The sequence below is a fragment of the Charadrius vociferus genome, unplaced genomic scaffold (genome assembly GCF_000708025.1).
Source record: "Charadrius vociferus isolate BGI_N301 unplaced genomic scaffold, ASM70802v2 scaffold45, whole genome shotgun sequence".
In the NCBI taxonomy this organism is placed as follows: domain Eukaryota; kingdom Metazoa; phylum Chordata; class Aves; order Charadriiformes; family Charadriidae; genus Charadrius; species Charadrius vociferus.
This window is the reverse complement of record NW_009648712.1, coordinates 2,147,165-2,165,095: the sequence shown is the minus strand read 5'-3', so window position 1 is coordinate 2,165,095 and position 17,931 is coordinate 2,147,165. Positions and strand designations below refer to the sequence as shown.

The 17,931-nt window shown below is 36.5% G+C and overlaps 1 protein-coding gene across 1 annotated transcript in view; it reads right to left on the bottom strand.

The window, feature by feature from the left end:
- Nucleotides 1-359: 359 nt before the first annotated feature.
- The window catches only part of RBBP8 (retinoblastoma binding protein 8), a 35,776-nt gene continuing 18,204 nt past the window's right edge, over nt 360-17,931 (bottom strand). Inside the window, exons 7-18 of the mRNA XM_009886629.1 lie at nt 17,623-17,724; nt 16,436-16,533; nt 15,678-15,805; nt 13,858-14,743; nt 13,636-13,762; nt 12,437-12,537; nt 11,563-11,635; nt 10,513-10,683; nt 9,848-9,917; nt 8,739-8,835; nt 3,233-3,374; nt 360-693 (exon numbers count right to left, since the gene is read on the bottom strand). Coding sequence (XP_009884931.1) covers nt 596-693; nt 3,233-3,374; nt 8,739-8,835; nt 9,848-9,917; nt 10,513-10,683; nt 11,563-11,635; nt 12,437-12,537; nt 13,636-13,762; nt 13,858-14,743; nt 15,678-15,805; nt 16,436-16,533; nt 17,623-17,724 — 2,093 coding nt within the window. The 3' untranslated portion in view covers nt 360-595. The remainder of the gene's footprint in view (nt 694-3,232; nt 3,375-8,738; nt 8,836-9,847; nt 9,918-10,512; nt 10,684-11,562; nt 11,636-12,436; nt 12,538-13,635; nt 13,763-13,857; nt 14,744-15,677; nt 15,806-16,435; nt 16,534-17,622; nt 17,725-17,931) is intronic.

Below are 17,931 nucleotides of genomic sequence, written 5' to 3'. Positions count from 1 at the left end.
GAAAACACGGTGCTATACATTTAACACAAAAATTTAAGACAGACACTTAGACTACAGGGTTTGTATACCTCCAAACTATTAACACTAGATACCTTTCATATTTAATACAGCTTTATTACAAGTAGATACAACCATTATTGCCAAAAGAGAAAGGCTATATAAAAAAAAAATCCAGTGCAAAATAAAAGCACCCAACAAAATCTGCATTTCTGTTCCCATGACAGGCATTTAGACCTTGCAAGAACAACTGATTTCAGTGACTTCAAAGCAGTTACTCACTGACACAAAGTTTAGACGGGATTTGCTGGTATTTTAGCTGTTGACTCCAAAGGAAAAAAAATGGGAGACTCATTGTCTGACAGGTGCAAAAATTGATACAAAATGTATTAACAAAATATGAAACAAACATACATTAAATAGTTTTGTTTCCTGGTACATCAAATTTTCAAATGAATTTTATAAAATTTACATATTTAATTAAATGATTTATCTATCATTGTGGAAAACAGTTCTTTATTTCAAGTTTATATTAACTATAAATATCTAAGATCAGGAAAGATACTCTTCAGGTTGGTGTGCCTTACTTCCCCATCCTTTATGTCTTCTGCTCTTTGCCTTTTGGAGAAAACATTACTGCATAAGGCTGCCTTCGTTTTGGACGCTGACAGGGAGCAAAATCCTCTTTAATATATCCTTAAAAGAATAAGCACAAATCTGAGGTAAGAAATACAGTATAAAAACACGCGTAACTTCAGTTTAATTTTTTTGTTTACCCTCAAAAAATAAATTGTCTTTTTTTTTTTTCTTTTATGGCCACTGGTTCTCACTTGACAAAGAGTCAGAGATCCCAGGGTACAATATCATTAATGAAAACACTCAGCTGCTGTCTAGTAGATGACTGTATAGTAATGCAATACAGATAGATAATACTGAAGAAGAGAATGGAAATAATGAATTTTTCACCTATTCAAAACAAAATTGCATTTTTCATGTCTTTTCTACAAAAGATTTTACATAAGAGTAACAAAAGTATGTAGGTACTGCAAATCAAATTGACCAATAAAAATCACTTAAAAAAAACGTATTTCCTAGTCATACACAGGAAACTTCAGGCACGTGTGTTTTGTGGGTCTAAATAGTACATCCCTCTGTTTTGAAGGCATTCTTATTTATTAAAGACTTGTGCATTTAAAAAAGCCAAACATGAACCTATGGTCAAAACACACCTTGAAAGCTCTCTGATAAGAAAAGTGTATAGAAAATTCCTAACGTTCAACTTAGCCAGCATTGATAGTAAGCAGACATTTTATGCAAATCAGTTACAGCCCCTGGCTTTTGTCAAACCTTTACTGTTTATCAGCACTAACATCTGCTGAAGTGGGAGTAGTAGATTCCTACTTCATAGCTGGAAAATGCCGTCTATACAACTCAGTTATTTTAAAAAAAACAACACAAACTACAATTGGTTCAAGATACCAGTTAAGAAGTAGAAAATACATCCTTTGTACCCCACTGCTTCTGAGTGACAGCTGCAATTGCTCATCATGGGAACTCTCCCCATTGTTTTGGTTTTCTTGCTGCAGTCTTGTATAATATGGCTTTTTACCAAGAAAGGGCTGATCTAAACTCTGCCTCTGATATGCTGTTGAAGACCATTAGCAACTGAACAGCTCTTACTCTAGCAGAACAAGACGACAGCCAAGAAGCTAATTTTAACAAGGTTGCAAGCAGTTTCCAAATGGGTAGTAACAGACAATCTTGCTAACAGGACATGCCTAGTTTAGACCAGCTTTCTCATCGGCTGGAACAGGTAAGAGGCAGCCAGGTTGGAAGAGCAAAGGCTATGATTTGTTCATTTTAAAAGATAATGATCAAGAACCAAAGGTGGTTCTAGAGCGGTGAGAACTCCCTTTCATTACTTAAGGAAAGGAGGAATGGATTAGCCTCAGCCAAGCCGAAGACAGGAAAGAGATTACTTGCAAAGAAAGTGGCGATTCAGCAGTGTTCCTGAGGTGCTGGCTAGTTGCACTGAGGGATTCACTTTCCATTGTGTTATACCAAAGGAAAATTGATGAAAAAAAAAAAAAAAAAAAAAGAACCATTTTCCCAAAGCCTAACCGAGTCTGAGGAAGCTTAACAGTCTGCAAATTCTACGACTAGCTTAAACCTTTGCAGTGGATATTTAAGAAGGGGAAACTTGACTAGGGCTTCAAAAGCGAATTTGACATTTGTCCCCCAGAATGTGGGGAGAGGCTTGAAGTTCTGAACACCATGTTTGAAATACACATACCTCTTGGAAATACAGCTTTAAATTAAAATGAACTCAACTGAATATATCTTGATTAGGCAGTATGATTTGCACTACAAAAGTTAGGTAAGTCCCTAGAAATCAAGGCTCCCTGTTCTGAAAGATTAAGGATGACACTGCAACACTATCACACAAGAACACATACACATCTCTTGCTACATTTCCCTATGCCTAACCTGAAACTGTTACAAGAACAGATAAAAATAAGTGAAGATTAATGGTTCACAGCTAATAACATATGCACAAATAAAGATATAAGTAACTCAAAGAGAGTTCATATAGGGCTCCTTACCTCTTCTAAAGAAATCTATGTATAGTACACTACAAACTCATCATGCTTTAACACTATTAGTAAAAACTCATTTTTATACCAAGCTCCAGGATTTAGAAAAATTAGTTAGGAAAGAACAATCTTCTGTGCAAAGAGGAGTGGGGGGAAAAAAAAAACACAACACAAACCCACACAGCTTTTGAGTGTCACTAACAAGCAGGGTACCTGTATTAAAAACTATCTATTACAGCCTACCTTCAACATTTCCAATATCATGTGGTATTATGGAGCTCTAAAGACACAGACAAAGGACGTCAACAGTGCTGCCTGTCTCTCCTCAGCAAGTACAATTTCTTAGCCTTTGCCTCTGAAAACACTGACCCAATTCTTGCTTTGGTTAAAAGAGACGTAGGGTTTTAATTAAGTTCTATGAAAATCCCAATTATTTCTGCCTTCTCTACCTAGGCTTTAAGAAAGTTTCCTTATATTCCCTTATATTCAAAATAATGGCTGCTGGTAAGTAAACAGACCTCTACAAGACTGGGTGAGAAAGGCTGCTTTATGAAAAAGATAATTTCAGGGAACCATTTTAGAAAAAAAAAAAAAAATTAGCTTTCAAAAGTGCTTTGTAAGTTTTTTTTTTTGGCACAAACCTCTTTCCACACAAGTTTGGGTGGAAGGAAACCCAACCTCCCAGAAATTTTCAGGAGTATTTGGAGGAATGTAGCGAAATCGATGTCTTGAACAGGAAGCTAGTTTCTTTTCTCTCTCTTCTTCTGGAATGTCTGCATAATACTGAATGTTAGGGGGGGAAAAAAAAAATCCAGGTTAAATTCATTCATATAGAGCAACTGCTTTACACAACAACATTGTCAATCACTGTTTATTAACACAGTTATCTAAAAATAATGGTGAGGATAGCCAAGAGTAGAGATTTGTTATCCAAATGACAAACACCTGGCCATTATCCTAAAAGCTTGCTGAATTTACAGATTAAGTATAACCTTATGGTGGCAAGTTTGTTAGCTTTATATCTTTTAACATACCATAGGTACAAGGTTTAGGCATGTGTACAATTACCTATGTCAACAGTTATACTGATTTTACAAAACTAAGTAGCTCAGGTGTTGACATAGATGGGAATTTTCTAATAAACTAACTGTCAGCTCACATTTGCAAATAAAATAAAGTGAAAAAACGCACCACAAAATCCATGCTGCAGAATCACTTCCAGTGTCTAAATTTACAGTAGTAACAGTAACAGCAAACGAGTGTCAAATGCTTCCTACTTTATTACCCTCAAATAAAGAGCTAGTTTAACTAGCTGACTGACACTGGGACTCCAGGAACTATCTGCCAGCTGGGCATGCTCTAGAGTATATAGTAAATTAGCTAGCTACTCTTTCATCCCTGTCGGCTGTACTGGGGACTGCAACAAGTACGTACTTTCCAAACTTTTTTCCTGGGTGTTCCCATGAGTAGCAGCATAGAGAGAGAGCTTTTTTTTTAATGCAGTTTTCTACTGGTTTAGTTTGTGATTCTAGTTAGCATCTTCTAAAAATAGCAATCTGGCACTTTGATGTCACAGAGTACCAAAATATTTTCAAAGTGAATGCACTGTTTGATTCAAGTGGCAAGCCAACAGTCACCATCTGGATAGCACAAGAAACCTGACCCTCATAAAAGGGGTAAAACAATTCTACTGAAATGATAGTGTTACAATTCAAAAAGGCAATCTAAAGTTTAAAACCTCATTCAAACAGCTGGAAAGTGATCTAGACTGGTGAAATCAGGAGAGGAACAGAATATCTCTGTCAGTAGAGATTACTTCTTGTCTCCATCTACTGGCAGGATTTTAGAAAACCTACTTACTTGGAATCATGAAGTACACTAGTAAATTCATTTTTTCCTACTAGATGGTAGACAAAGTATAAAATAGGCATAAAAATCCTCCTCTGAAAAATCCAGAGAGATAAATATTGATGATTGTGTAGAAAAGAGTAATCACAGCTCTGAAAATGTCAGTGACAAAACTGAATGAACTAGGAAAAGTAGACTCGTTTCATTTTGTGATTCTGCAGTCTGTGGGAACCACAACTCTGCCTGAAACTGAGGCACATTGTCTTCCCCCTCAAATCAACCCAGATTTCTTGCCATTCTATAAAGTGTGACACCAGAACACGTTCTGCTCTCAAAGGCCAAGAACAGAGATTCAGGTTGTTAGCAGGTTGTACCCAAAATTTCAGATTGCTGGTCTGTCTACTACAAAGTCCTGGTAGACAGGATAGAATAAACTGCCAGTTCCAAAGGTAACATTCAGGAATGGTTATAAGCCCCTAGTGAAAAGTTCTTCAAAATATACTGCGTATAAGCCCAGGATACTCCCACACTCTCGACAGTAGAACCCCTTTCAGTCACTGAATTTGGAGACACTTAGTTTGAAAATGTTTGCCATTGTCTTATACAATGTTCCCTTAAACAGGAAAAAGCCTATGCCAAGACCAGAACTTAAGTGGATATCAGCAGCTTGGGGATTGAGTCAGATAGAGTAGGGTCACTTATGCACCTGGACTTCAAAGACCCCGCTGGAAAAATGTCTGTGTCACTCAGTTAAAGATCTAGAGACTAATGAAAGAGGAGGAACGGGTAACTATTATCAAACACACATCGATTTTCACTGATAAAATTTAAGAAATGACATGGTGTTAAGTCAACAAAATTAATTATAAGAATTCCATGGTATCTGTGTAAACCAAATAGATTAATAGCTGAGTCTTATTTACAGATAATTAGCAGTGCAGCTTATGTTTGTCCTTTAAATTAGCCTGGAATTTTAGAAGTTCACCCACTAAAAGTTTGCAGTGTGCTGCATTTTTGGGGGAAATTAAAATGATTATGATTGGTGAGGAATATTTACGGATCAAACAATGAAAAATATAGTACTGTTCTGTAGGAACAGAAAATAAAAAGACCAATGAATAATCAAGCTAAGTATGTATTCAAAAGAAATTAGTAACTTTTTTTATTTTGGCTTGTTAAGAAATCTATTAGGATTGACAAAGAATAAGAAAGTTACATATATGTCTGCTAAACAGCAAAAAGAACTCTCAGCTGTTTTCTACATTGATCTCACTATCCACAGCATTTTCAACCCACACAAGACATTTGAGCTAGGCTTTTCCATGTGTGAAAAGATATGCAAAATCTCATCCTGCAGAATCTTCACTGTAAAAGAACTGTTTACAGAACTCTACAATTTAGTCTCAAAAGGAGAACAAACCCTTAAAATGTTCCGCTCATTAGTCTGGCACAGTTACTTACAGAGTAATTTCTGTAACCTAAATATATATAAAAGCATCTGACTAATTCTCCTACTTATCTAAAGCATAGCTAGACTTAGTAACCACACTCACAAACATTACTTTTACAAGCTAACAGTAACTCCTGCATACAATCTTTCTCTGATCGCATCGCAAAGTCATAACAAACCAAAACAAGACCTCTTATCAAATGTTCTACACTGAAAAGTGAATGAGATGCTTCCACAAAGTTCTAACAAAAGGACTTATAAAGGACTTTGAGATCAGTCTGCTATGGCATGTGCAGAAGTTAATCTCTCGCATCTTCTCAAAATGACAGATAACTCTTCCTACTCTCATACTGCATGCAGCACATGGCCAGAAACAATTTACTGATTTCTACCCCCTCCTTAAGTATTTCCTTAGACTTCGGAGACTTTTCAAATCCATACGACTAATAAGTAAGCCAATACTTTTTTTAAAATATCATTTATGCTTTGTCCAATACTCCCTTTTTCCATAGGCATTTCATTCAAAGCTTGTTTTATTATGGTGCAATGACACAGCCAAGCATTTCACACATTCCAAGACATTAATTTTGAATGGTGTAGACTTTAAAAAAAAACCACCAACAACAGAAAACCTAATAAACCCAAACTTTTCTGAAGTTTAATGTAGAAACCTAATATTGTAAAATGGGAACTGTAAATGTTTCCAAACACCAGTTACCACTCTAACTTGCCAGAAAGTAACAAGAACTGGATTTGCTGAGAGGAGATCTGTAGCTTACAGAGACAGGAAATTAAAACACTTAACACGTCTCTTGGCCAAGAAACAGAATAAAAGCTTGGGGTTTTTTGGTTTTGTTTTTTCCCCAACACCGTGTTTTTTCTCAAATTCTTTAAATCAACCATATTTTTGAAAATGGTATTTCTAGTTGACTGTAGAACTTAATTATTTGTCTTTAATGAGTTTTACAAAAGCTATTTTTCAAGACTGGGTTTTTATTAAAAATAGACTCTAATAAATTTCTTCAGCAAAGTAAATGTGACTTAACTACAAAGTGAATAGCAGGAGAAAAGTGTTGGTTCTATATAGGTGTGGAAATTAAGATTCCAGATAATCCATCAGTATTCAGTCATCAATCCACACTTCTGGTGAGTCATAATGTACAAGATCATTGCCTAATTAACTCCAGCCTGAAAGTCTATTAATGACCAAATGAAGTATGTCCTTATTATACATGTAATTAATTCAATATTTTATCTCTATACCAAGTATCTGAAAGCAGTTTAGTAATTAGAAAGGTAGGAAAAAAGTGTGATGTGAAACCTTAAATTTCATACTTTTTAACCTACATTAATTTAATGTAAATATCTTTGCATGCATTTACACATATATACACATTGGCACCTATGCTGGTGCAATTATCTGAAAACACAGACACCCCAGAAAACAAGGGAAAAAAAAAACCCAAACCCTGTCCCTCAGGGGTCAGTACTGGGCCCAGTTTTGTTCAACATATTCATCAATGATCTGGATGAAGGGGTAGAGTGTACCATCAGCAAGTTTGCTGATGACACAAAACTGGGAGGAGTGGCTGACACGCCAGAAGGCTGTGCTGCCTTACAGCGTGACCTCGCCAGGCTGGAGAGTTGGGCAGAAAGAAACCTTATGAAGTTCAACAAGGGTAAGTGTAGGGTACTACACCTGGGGAGGAATAACCCCAGGCACCAGTACAGGTTGGGGGCTGACCTCCTGGAGAGCAGCTCTGTGGAGAGGGGCCTGGGAGTCCTGGTGGACAACAGGATGACCATGAGCCAGCAATGTGCCCTGGCGGCCAAGAAGGCGAAAGGCATCCTGGGGTGCATCAAGAAGAGTGTGGCCAGCAGGTCGAGGGAGGTCATCCTCCCCCTCTACTCTGCCCTGGTGAGGCCGCATCTGGAGTACTGCATCCAGTTCTGGGCTCCCCAGTTCAAGAAAGACAGGGAACTGCTGGAGAGGGTCCAGCAAAGGGCAACAAAGATGATTAGGGGACTGGAGCACCTTTCTTATGAGGAAAGGCTGAGGGACTTGGGTCTCTTTAGTCTAGAGAAAAGAAGATTGAGGGGGGATCTTATTAATACATACAAATACTTAATGGGAGGATGCCAGGGGGATGGGAGGAGTCTTTTTTCAGTGGCGCCCAGTGATAGGACGAGGGGTAATGGGCATAAACTTGAACATAGGAAGTTCCATCTTAACATGCGAAGGAACTTCTTTACTTTGAGGGTAGTGGAGCACTGGAACAGGCTGCCCAGAGAGGTGGTGGAGTCTCCCACTCTGGAGACATTCAAAACCCGCCTGGACGCTGTCCTGTGTAACGTGCTGTAGGTGACCCTGCTCTGGCAGGAGGGTTGGGCTAGATGATCTCCAGAGGTCCCTTCCAACCCTAACAATTCTGTGAATTCTGTGAAGATATATCTCTATATAGGTACAATAGGACATAGAACAGACTTACTCCAGTAGCTGTAAATTTCAGTAGAGCTTTTGAGCTAAGTTTAGAAACTTGTAATTATTCTTTGACTAGCTAACGTATTTTTGATTAACAAAAATCTTACTAGAACCACGATGTAAGAAGTTTCTATCCTCAAACAGATACACACAAAAAAATAAGACTGTAAGTTATATGCAGTTACAATAGTTAAAAACAAACCAACCCATCCAAAACTTGGTAAAACAGCTTTGGTAAACGCTTCTCTGCTACTGTATGTACTGATGATGGTGCAACCAGATTCATAATTTCAACAGCACTTTAGCACTTAGCCACTAGTGGAGTTGGAAGAATGGAAGACTGACCAAATTTTACAGAACTACTTACTATTTCACATTCCTTACAAGTATGGCCAAGCAATTTTCTTCTTTCTTCTTTTTTTCGAATAACCTCAATATGAGGAAAATCTAACACAGTATTCTTTCTGAAAAACAAAAATGTTTTCACATTATAGTACATTTATTTCTCCTACACGTCTGGAAATTTTCAGTTTTTAGAACACAATGAAGGAGAGTCTCAAGAAAATAAAAAGTATCACAAAATGCCTGCAAAACATCAGAAAATGCCTACAAAACCCAATCATGCTGCATTTCATAGCTGAATAGGACTATTTTTGTAACTCAAACAGTTCCAGGACTTTTTAAGTGTAATATATCTTTTACATAACCAGATGTGCATCTCCTCATTATGGCTTTTCATAGTGTGAAAGTAATTACTAGATCAAAATCTCTCTAATATAGATCTTGTGTAGAATATTTATTTTGTCCATGACACAGTAGTGCTTGCACTGATTCCTGCAAGAGGAATATTATGTTGGGTTCAATAAAAGAAGTAACAGATTCTTTTCAACTTATCTGATCACAAAACACTAACTGAGTTTTCCTCTACAACGAAAACACATGCTGGAGGTAAAAAATAAGCTAACAATTATTTAACTGAAGGGGTTGATACCATTATGAAATGAAGATTCAGACTACCAATGATAATTATACAGAAAGGCAAGAGAGGAAGCACTAAGAGGTACAGTTGTTAAACACTACTCATTTATTGCCTAGAGGAAGAGGCAAAAATGCCAGAGAAGGAAAGGTTTGTATTTGTACAAGCAACTCATAGGCTCTTTGCTCATAAACTTACGCATGACCACATGTGTGTAAGAAATAACATGGATTACAAAATACTGCCTTCAAACAATTATAAAAAGCGGAAGAGGCAATCCCTTCTCTTCAGCAACCGTGATAGATAGGCATCTCAATGTTTATTTTTTCCCCTACCCCAGCTTTTTCTAAAGCTTTTATCTAATTCACTAGAACTTTTACCTGTGCATCTTCAGCTGCTAGTAGGTTACACACAAACATGTTTATTTTGGGGAAAAACAAGTTCCCTATAGGGAGGATATAAAGAGCCTTGAAATGCCTATACAGACCAAACAAAATTACCTTTCATCACTTTTGAAATATGGCTCCACAAAAGCTTTCTGCTTGGCTTTATCTTGTTTATCCTCATATTCTGTAAATATACATGCAAAACAAATAATTACATGTCATAAAGTTAACAGACTGCCTGGAGAAATGTCTGTAAAATTATTAGCCAGCTATTAAGGAATACAAAAATGCCATGTAAATTCAGTCTGAAACAACAGATTCAAAATACTAAAAATAATGTAGAATCAGCAATCAAAAAGTGTTACTAGAGTAGAAGAAAATCAGCAGCGAGACAAGTGAAAAAGATAGAATAGCAAAGGTTGCTTAAAATACAAAATACTGTGAAACCTTTGATAGAACCTAGGATAGGGAGAAGAAAGGAAGCAAGTAACCTGCGGCCAAAACCTGGTGTTGTGTGTAAGAGTCGCTTTGCTGTATAGCTCCTATGCGAACTTCCATTACACATCCCATATTTGTGTGGTGGCTATACGAGTGAACTACTGAAATAATTTTCATACTGGCTTATGTTATGTCCTTACAAAGAATAAGTTTTCCCATGAATTTATGAAAAATGAACTAATGGCTTCTTCGGCATATTTGTTCCTAGAGAACAGAGCCCAATTTCAAATCAACTTTGTAGTTTAACCAGGCTAATAAAGACAAAACAAATTATATCCCACTCTTTAGTTTCTTGCTTGCTGCTGTTACTCCCTTATCCCGCTCTTCATCATGAAGAACTTCTTTTTCATCACATGCAGAAGGACTATCTTCTGGTAGGCAGGATTCATATTCTTCTTGGGCTGTCCGATCAAACATTTCTGTTAAGGTATCATTCTTTTTTTTTTCTCCTCCTATTACAAAAAGCATAATGAACATCCAAATCAGTCTCTCAACAGTTTAAGTCAAACAAGCTTATTTTGATTGAATGTGTATCAAAAGAACTAACATTTACTTCCTGCTCCAGTACTGCTTAACACAACTCCAGCAATACAATTACTCTTTCTGCAACTTCTCTGTCAATCTTTTAGATGCGGACAATGTTCATATATTTTTCATAAAGATACCTTGATTCAATTTCTAAAATTTGATTAATTACTAAATAATTTTGATATATCTTCAACTGGATACATGAAATATTGTTCTTGTAGATTATGAAGTTATCCAAGCAGAAGGAAATACTTTTTGTGGGTAGGAGATAAACTACGGATGTGTGATCAAGATGCAACAGCTTAAAAAACACACCATTAAAAGTCACGGCCCTGCAGCCATGATTCACCAGATACCATAAGTTAAATGTGATATAAACACATTCGGATTTATTTTAAGTATACTAGTTCTATTTATATGCCATTAAAAACGAAATTAGTCTTCCCATAGAAAGTCTGATATGATTACACAGCAAACTCAAAGCTGTTTGTTGTAAGAATGATTGCAGCAGGTGAGATCAGAACTATTATATGGTTATTTAGCTCTTTAAGCACTATAAAAGCATAGCTACTGGCTCTGTCTCAGCACAAATCCTATAATTTTCTTAATCGAAGTTAAAAAAAGCTCAGCAACAACCACTCATTCTACTAGGAAACAGACTGATCGTTGTAACCTACAAAAATACATCACTGCTGTTGTACTGCAAAAAAATTTCTATCTATTCATACAGGGGAAAAAAATGCCCTTCACTTTTTCCTCCTCCAAAAAACCAAAGCAAACCAAAGGAAAAAAAAAAGTCTTACTTGGACTGCTTTGACTAACATATGTGTAATCCATATCAACAACTTCCCCTCTGACTCTTGACTGAGAACCATCCTGAATAGAAAAAGCAAACATGACAATTACACTCAGAAACAACTGGTGTAGTCAGTGTCATCGCTGCATATCAGAAATGTTATCACAACAGTTACTGGCATCTTTTTGGACACTTTCTGTGATGTTTGTTCTGCAGTAATGTCTGCATGATAAAGACGTAAAATCTAGGTAAGAGAATAACGTTTTGAAATTCAAGTGTGAAGCATTTATCTGGTGGATTACATTACTTGATGGGCCAGAAATGTCTTAAGTTTTCCTGTTAAATTCTACAAAGATAAAAAGTAACAATGAAACATAGAGAAATTAAAAACTGGTCAAATTAATACACGTTAAGATAGCCTTTAAGTGAGACAAAACAGACAGACTGCAGGAAAATTCTCAGAGATCCTAATAAACAACCTGCACCCAACTCAAAGAAAGATAATAGTCATTATCTGCACATTTTCTATTACTTAACATAAAGAGATATCACAGTGAATATTTTCACAGGAAAAACTATGAGATTTTGAACTTTTTTTTTTGTCTTACAAGAAACCCCAAAGCACCCCCAAATGCATCAGTTTCATACTAGGTCACCTGGCTGAGTTTATCAAATACAATCAGGCAGTGGAAATGCTTTAAGATAATTGTAGTGTACTATGCATAAATAAACATTTCAGGAGTGCAAATAAATATCAAATGAGCTGAATCTGGATTTTTCTTAAAAACTGGTTTTGATCTGCCCAGAATAAAGTTCATGATTCTACTTTAGTAAGCATTTTTTGATATCATAGAAGATGCGGACTTGTTGCAGAAGTTTACCTTTGTATCAATCACAGTAATGTCTGTTTTATACTGTGAAAGGTCAGCTCCTGGGTCTATGCTCCACTGGAGATTTTCTGAAGAAGGTTTATCTTTCAGGTCTGGATGCAGAGAATATGAGAAAAAAGGCAAACAATCAGAATCCAATTCTGCCAACAGCATTCTACAGTGTCAAAATTATGTTAGCTTTCTTTTTATCCATTCATCTTTGGGTTTAGGGATTGATTTTTCTCAAACAATAAACATGCTCATTTAGTGTACATCGTATTTTGTCTGAAGAATCAGAAACAGATCTGTAAGTTTTTTGTCATATTCAGGAGCACATCACCCCTTTGTGTTTGTATGAGGTACATAATATATAAAATACTCTTGCAAGAATCGCTGTACTGTCTAAATCCAGTAGTATTAATACTGGATAGAAGACATTAGATTGATAAGAATACAAAAGTCAGGTCTTAGAATACAAAAGAGTATAAAAGTGTCTGGTCATTGTTCCAGAGGTGGCTCTTGATTTGTCTTTGAAGTAGAGGTTTAGATTGCAAGCTACGTGGCCATATCAACTGCTGACAGATTTCTTTTAAATTTACAATGCGAGTATTTCTAAATAAAGCATGCAGAGTAACAGCTCAGCTGAGGAGTACAGAAGCACTGATTCTACAATCCCAGTCCAAAAAACAGAAGTTTTCAGACTGGGACTTAACAGGAAAGAAGATACAACTTCTAGGATGAGTACTTGGCAGCATCTGTTCATTACCATTAAAGGTACAAATTTCTTTAACAGATCATCAGGAATCATGAAAAACATTAAGTGTAAGGATAAGCCATCTTGTTTAGTATAATTTTCAAGCATTTGATACAGTTTCAACTCAAACTTCCTGAAATTTTATTTCAGTATCTATTATTCATATGCTGCATTAAACAGCCCTGTTAGAACAATGAGAAAGAACAAGATTCCTAGCCTGTTGAGTTTACAGCTGAATGCCAATGGTATATTTATTATATAGTGGCAAAAGAATGCCAGGAAGACAGACTGAAAGTGTTGGGGGTGATCTTGAGAAGTCCTGAATGGGCTGAAACTAAGTTAGAAGCAGAACAGAGAAAGCGATTAAAGCAGAAGAAAAGAAGATATGCAAAATTCTATTCAACCATAGCACAGGCTGGAGGGGGGGACAATAAAAGAAACATTTGCATCAAGTTACCTTGCTCATTTTGCAGTGCTTTATTTTTTGATACTCTACAAGGGTTTGGTTGAAGTACAGATGCTGGTTCAGACTCTCCACGTCCTATTCTCGTTTTCTTTCTATTTGGTACATGGCCACTGGCAACCTAACAACATATTGCAATTTTACTATTTCCCAAAACTTAAATATAGTATTTCAAAGGAGAAAAAAGAAAAAAAAAATAAAATCAGAAAAGCATACCTGCACGTCCTCAAAAAGTTGTTCTGTTTCTGCAGAACTTCGCAGTGGTGCAATTTTGAAGGGAGGAATTTCTTCTTTCATTTGGAGCTGATTTTTCTTATCTGGGAATGTTTTTCCCAGCATTCCCTCTTGTACATAGGATTCCTCTTGTAAATCTCTGCCAAACAAACAGCTCTCATTGTTGGCATTTTGAATGGATGATGAACCTTCAGGAACGGGCTTCCCTAGCTGTGAAAAAATGTCATGCAGAGTCACCTGTTTCAGTCTATTTTTACAGATCTCCTCACTTCCTTGTTTTTTGTCTTGACAACGAACTCCGGAGAAGCGATCAGACAGATCCAAGGGCTTATCAACTGTATGCTCCCCATTAATATGCTGAACATCTGACTGAAAGGGCATAGAGTTCTCTTTGTTGAAGGATGCTTTTTCACAGCTTATTGCATGCTCATCTTCAGCTTTCTTTCTCTTAGCACACCTGCTTTCTAGCTGTCTCTGGTGTACGAGAAGGAAATCGCTCTTGATCACCTCATTTTTAGCTGCACAAGTGTTTCCAACACAGGTTACAGCCTCATTAGTATTCTTTTTCAAAACCATTTGCCTATTGATAGAGGCTTGGCTGATAACAGAGTTGATTTCAGTTCCAAGATTAAGTGGTGCAACAAAAGCAACATCTTCAGATTTTGATCTACTTTTATGACATTTGGAACTGGAAGGATTGTTGAAGAGGTTGGTTTTCAGATTAGGCTTCAATCCTGAATCTAAGATACACGAGGCATGACTTGTACTTGAGTTGTTCTTCATATTGCTAGGAGCTCCAAAAACAGGAGAGGCTACCTGAGAATCCCAGTCAACATGTGGTGGAGTATTCTGAGATGGATCTGAAAGACTGAATACAACGAGAGATCAGCTATTTTTCTGGAGTACACAGGAGGCTGGGAGGAAAGAAAGGGATCCTATCGGTGATCTACTTTAAAGCTGTCAGAGCTGATAGTATCACCTGAAAACAGGAGGAAAAAGAAAAGGGAAATATTTGGTCTAGGAGTAACTACTGTTGCACTTTGAGTTGTAAAAGGCAAACAAAACACAAACCTTGTCCTTCATTTTAGTATGGTGTGAAATTCTGTTCCACATTCAACTGAGAACTAAGGACAGAACTAAGCCTACCTAGGAACCTCTTCTACCAAAGACTCCTTTACCTTTCAATGAAGCGAAATGGAAGAAAGCAAGAATGGTTGTGATAGCAGTCTATCTCGGCTCTTGTATAGATCTTATAACAACAATAACAGATTCTCAAAGCTTCTGCAAGTGAAAGAAAAATGTGCAAGCTTCTTTCAGGTACTCTGTTTTTCACATGTCATCAATAAAACATATATTTAAGATGACAAATAGGGGCTAAAAAAAAATTCAGTTTAGACCACAACATCCTGAGGATAGTGGGAAGGGCAACAGTCAACTGGTATGATATCTAGTCAGCAGAAAGTTTTATGATCATTTTCCTACCCTAGCTCCAGACCCCTTATCCCCATGTTTATGGGCCTCAAAAGATATCTTGCAATAACAAGTCAGTGACAGAGGGACTGTGTACATAGAAAGCCCAAATCAGAAGTTTAAGAATGAAGTAAAGGTCCACAGTTTTGCATTCTATGAGTTCCTTTGCTTCTAATGTTATTTACTTGAAAGAAGCCCGTATAGTATGAAAATATTTATTTCCACATCTGTACCTTTAAAGCAAACTGCTGTACGGTTTTAAATTCTACTAAATCCAGAACTTCATATAAGCCCGTTTAAAACAATATTCTTATAGCCAAGTAGAAACACACCCTAAATTGTTGTCATCATTTCTTGATTCAGAAGCTGGATGTTTTCTTGAGTTTTCAGACTGCATGGTCTCTGGAGCCCGGCTTATAGCAGTATTAGTGCAGGGAGGACTCAGTACACTCTGGGACTCCTTGCAGGTAGTAAAAGAAAGCAAAGAAAGGAAGCGTGAGAAGCCATTAGAATTAAAAATTAGAAATATGCTAGGTTTGTACATAAATACTCTGAAGACCCATTCAAATGGAACCAAAGCTCTGAAAAATAGTTAAAGTTACAAGAGTGATGAAGTTTTGACTAACAGCTTTAAAGAAAACTTAGGGAAATTAAAAAATTTCATAATTCCAAAGCACATTTTAAAAAACATAGTCTTTTTCAGTGTAGTTACCAAGCAAAAACATCAAATAATCTCACCTGAGTCACCAAACAGTCTCATCACCAAATTATCTTTTTTAGTGTCCTAGACTTGATTACTGCACAAAGGGAGTTTGGCAGACCCAAGGATTTAGTCCACTGTCTTAGTCAAACTTGGAAGTTGTATACACAACAGGAACCCTACCCTCCTCCCCAATCCCTGGACAGGTTAGCACAGTTGTATCTCTTCTTGCTAAAGCAAATCTATAATAAGTAAGTAAAAGCAAATCAAAGTGAGCTTATTGGTACTCGGAATACTTTTGCAGAATTTTAATGGAAAGGAAAAAAAGTGTTTTCAAAAACAACTGGCACAAAAAGCCGATTATGTGAAAAATCTGGGAATACTACTTACAGATTCGTCTTGAACAGCAAGTCCAATTGTTTCTGCCACAACTGCAGCCAAGTTAAAAGATGGCTTTGGAACAGGATAGCCTCCCATCCTTGGTTTATCTTTATGAGTAGAAAGAAGCTCACAATAAATTACACATGCATTATAATACCTTACACCACTCACACAGATGGTACAGACAGAACTAAAAAGATCACAAATTAAAATCAGTAATTATGAAAATAGTTTAACCTCTGTCAGACAAAAATTGTATCTGGAAGTGGTAAGTGAAGAAGAATTTCTGATGACAGCAAACTGCTGCATCATCACAGAGAAGTATGCTTCCAATCTAAATACAGCTCCCCCAAAATCAAAATACAAAGACAATTCAGCATAAAAGCTATTTTCAAACTCTCAGTCCAGTGCATGAATACGCTGAGAAAAACACATAGAACAGCGGTAATGTGTATTTATAGTAAAATGCCTGTGTTCCGTATTTCCTAGGTGACACAATTATTTTTCTTGTGTTTTTATTAGGAAAACAAATAGATGAGTTTCCCTCCTTTCACGAGGTTAACATTGATCATTTTATTAAATTAGAGCAAAGTAATATGATGGGAAAGTACAAGGACTACAACAACCGCCACAACCCTGACCTGCACGAATAATTCCAAAATTCTTACTGTCGCAGTCATTTATAGTTAAATACTTCACAGAAAAAAATCAGGGACACAAAGTTTTGTCAAAGAACTGTTTATGAAGAAGGACATAAGACTTAAAGACTTGTACCAATTCACAATTACAAAAAAGGGAATAATTAACAGAAGCACTTTTAAATGTTACATATTCATGTCAGACAGAAATGTAATCCTCAGAATATTTTATCTCCTGTACGGTTGGAAAGCCACATATGAGACCATTGGATAAGTTGCCTAAAATATGAGATATCTGCAGTAAGAGCTACACTGCACTTCTTTTTATTTGTTGGCTATAAGCCCTGATGCTATGCCACTAGATCATGTATCTAGTGGCATACAGACAGGCATCACAATATAGGCATTTCAGCAGCAATTCTGTGAGTAAACATAATACCCTTTTTCTGGCTCCTGTGTTTAAAGAGATGAACCTTCAGCTGTTGATGAACCCTCAGTTTTACAATATTTTTGCCCTATTTTGAATGGAATTAGAACTAAATCTGTCAATACACTTACTTGGTACAGGGGACAGTTGTGCATCACAGGTGTCTGCAACTAGTATCTCTTCTTCATGGTGACTGTTCACTTGTGTGGAATACAGCGGAATTTTTCCAAACTCTAGGAGAAGATGTAGAAAATTTTTCACACAGTGAAATTAGGTATCCTGTTGTGGTAATTTTGTGTAGATACAGACAATGATACTGATTTTAAAAGCACTTGAATGTGAATTTTGATATGTCAGTATATTCAGTAACCTTAGCACATCCAATTATTTTTATTCTGTGGTATCACTATGACAATTAGTCAAAAATATTTCTTATTAAT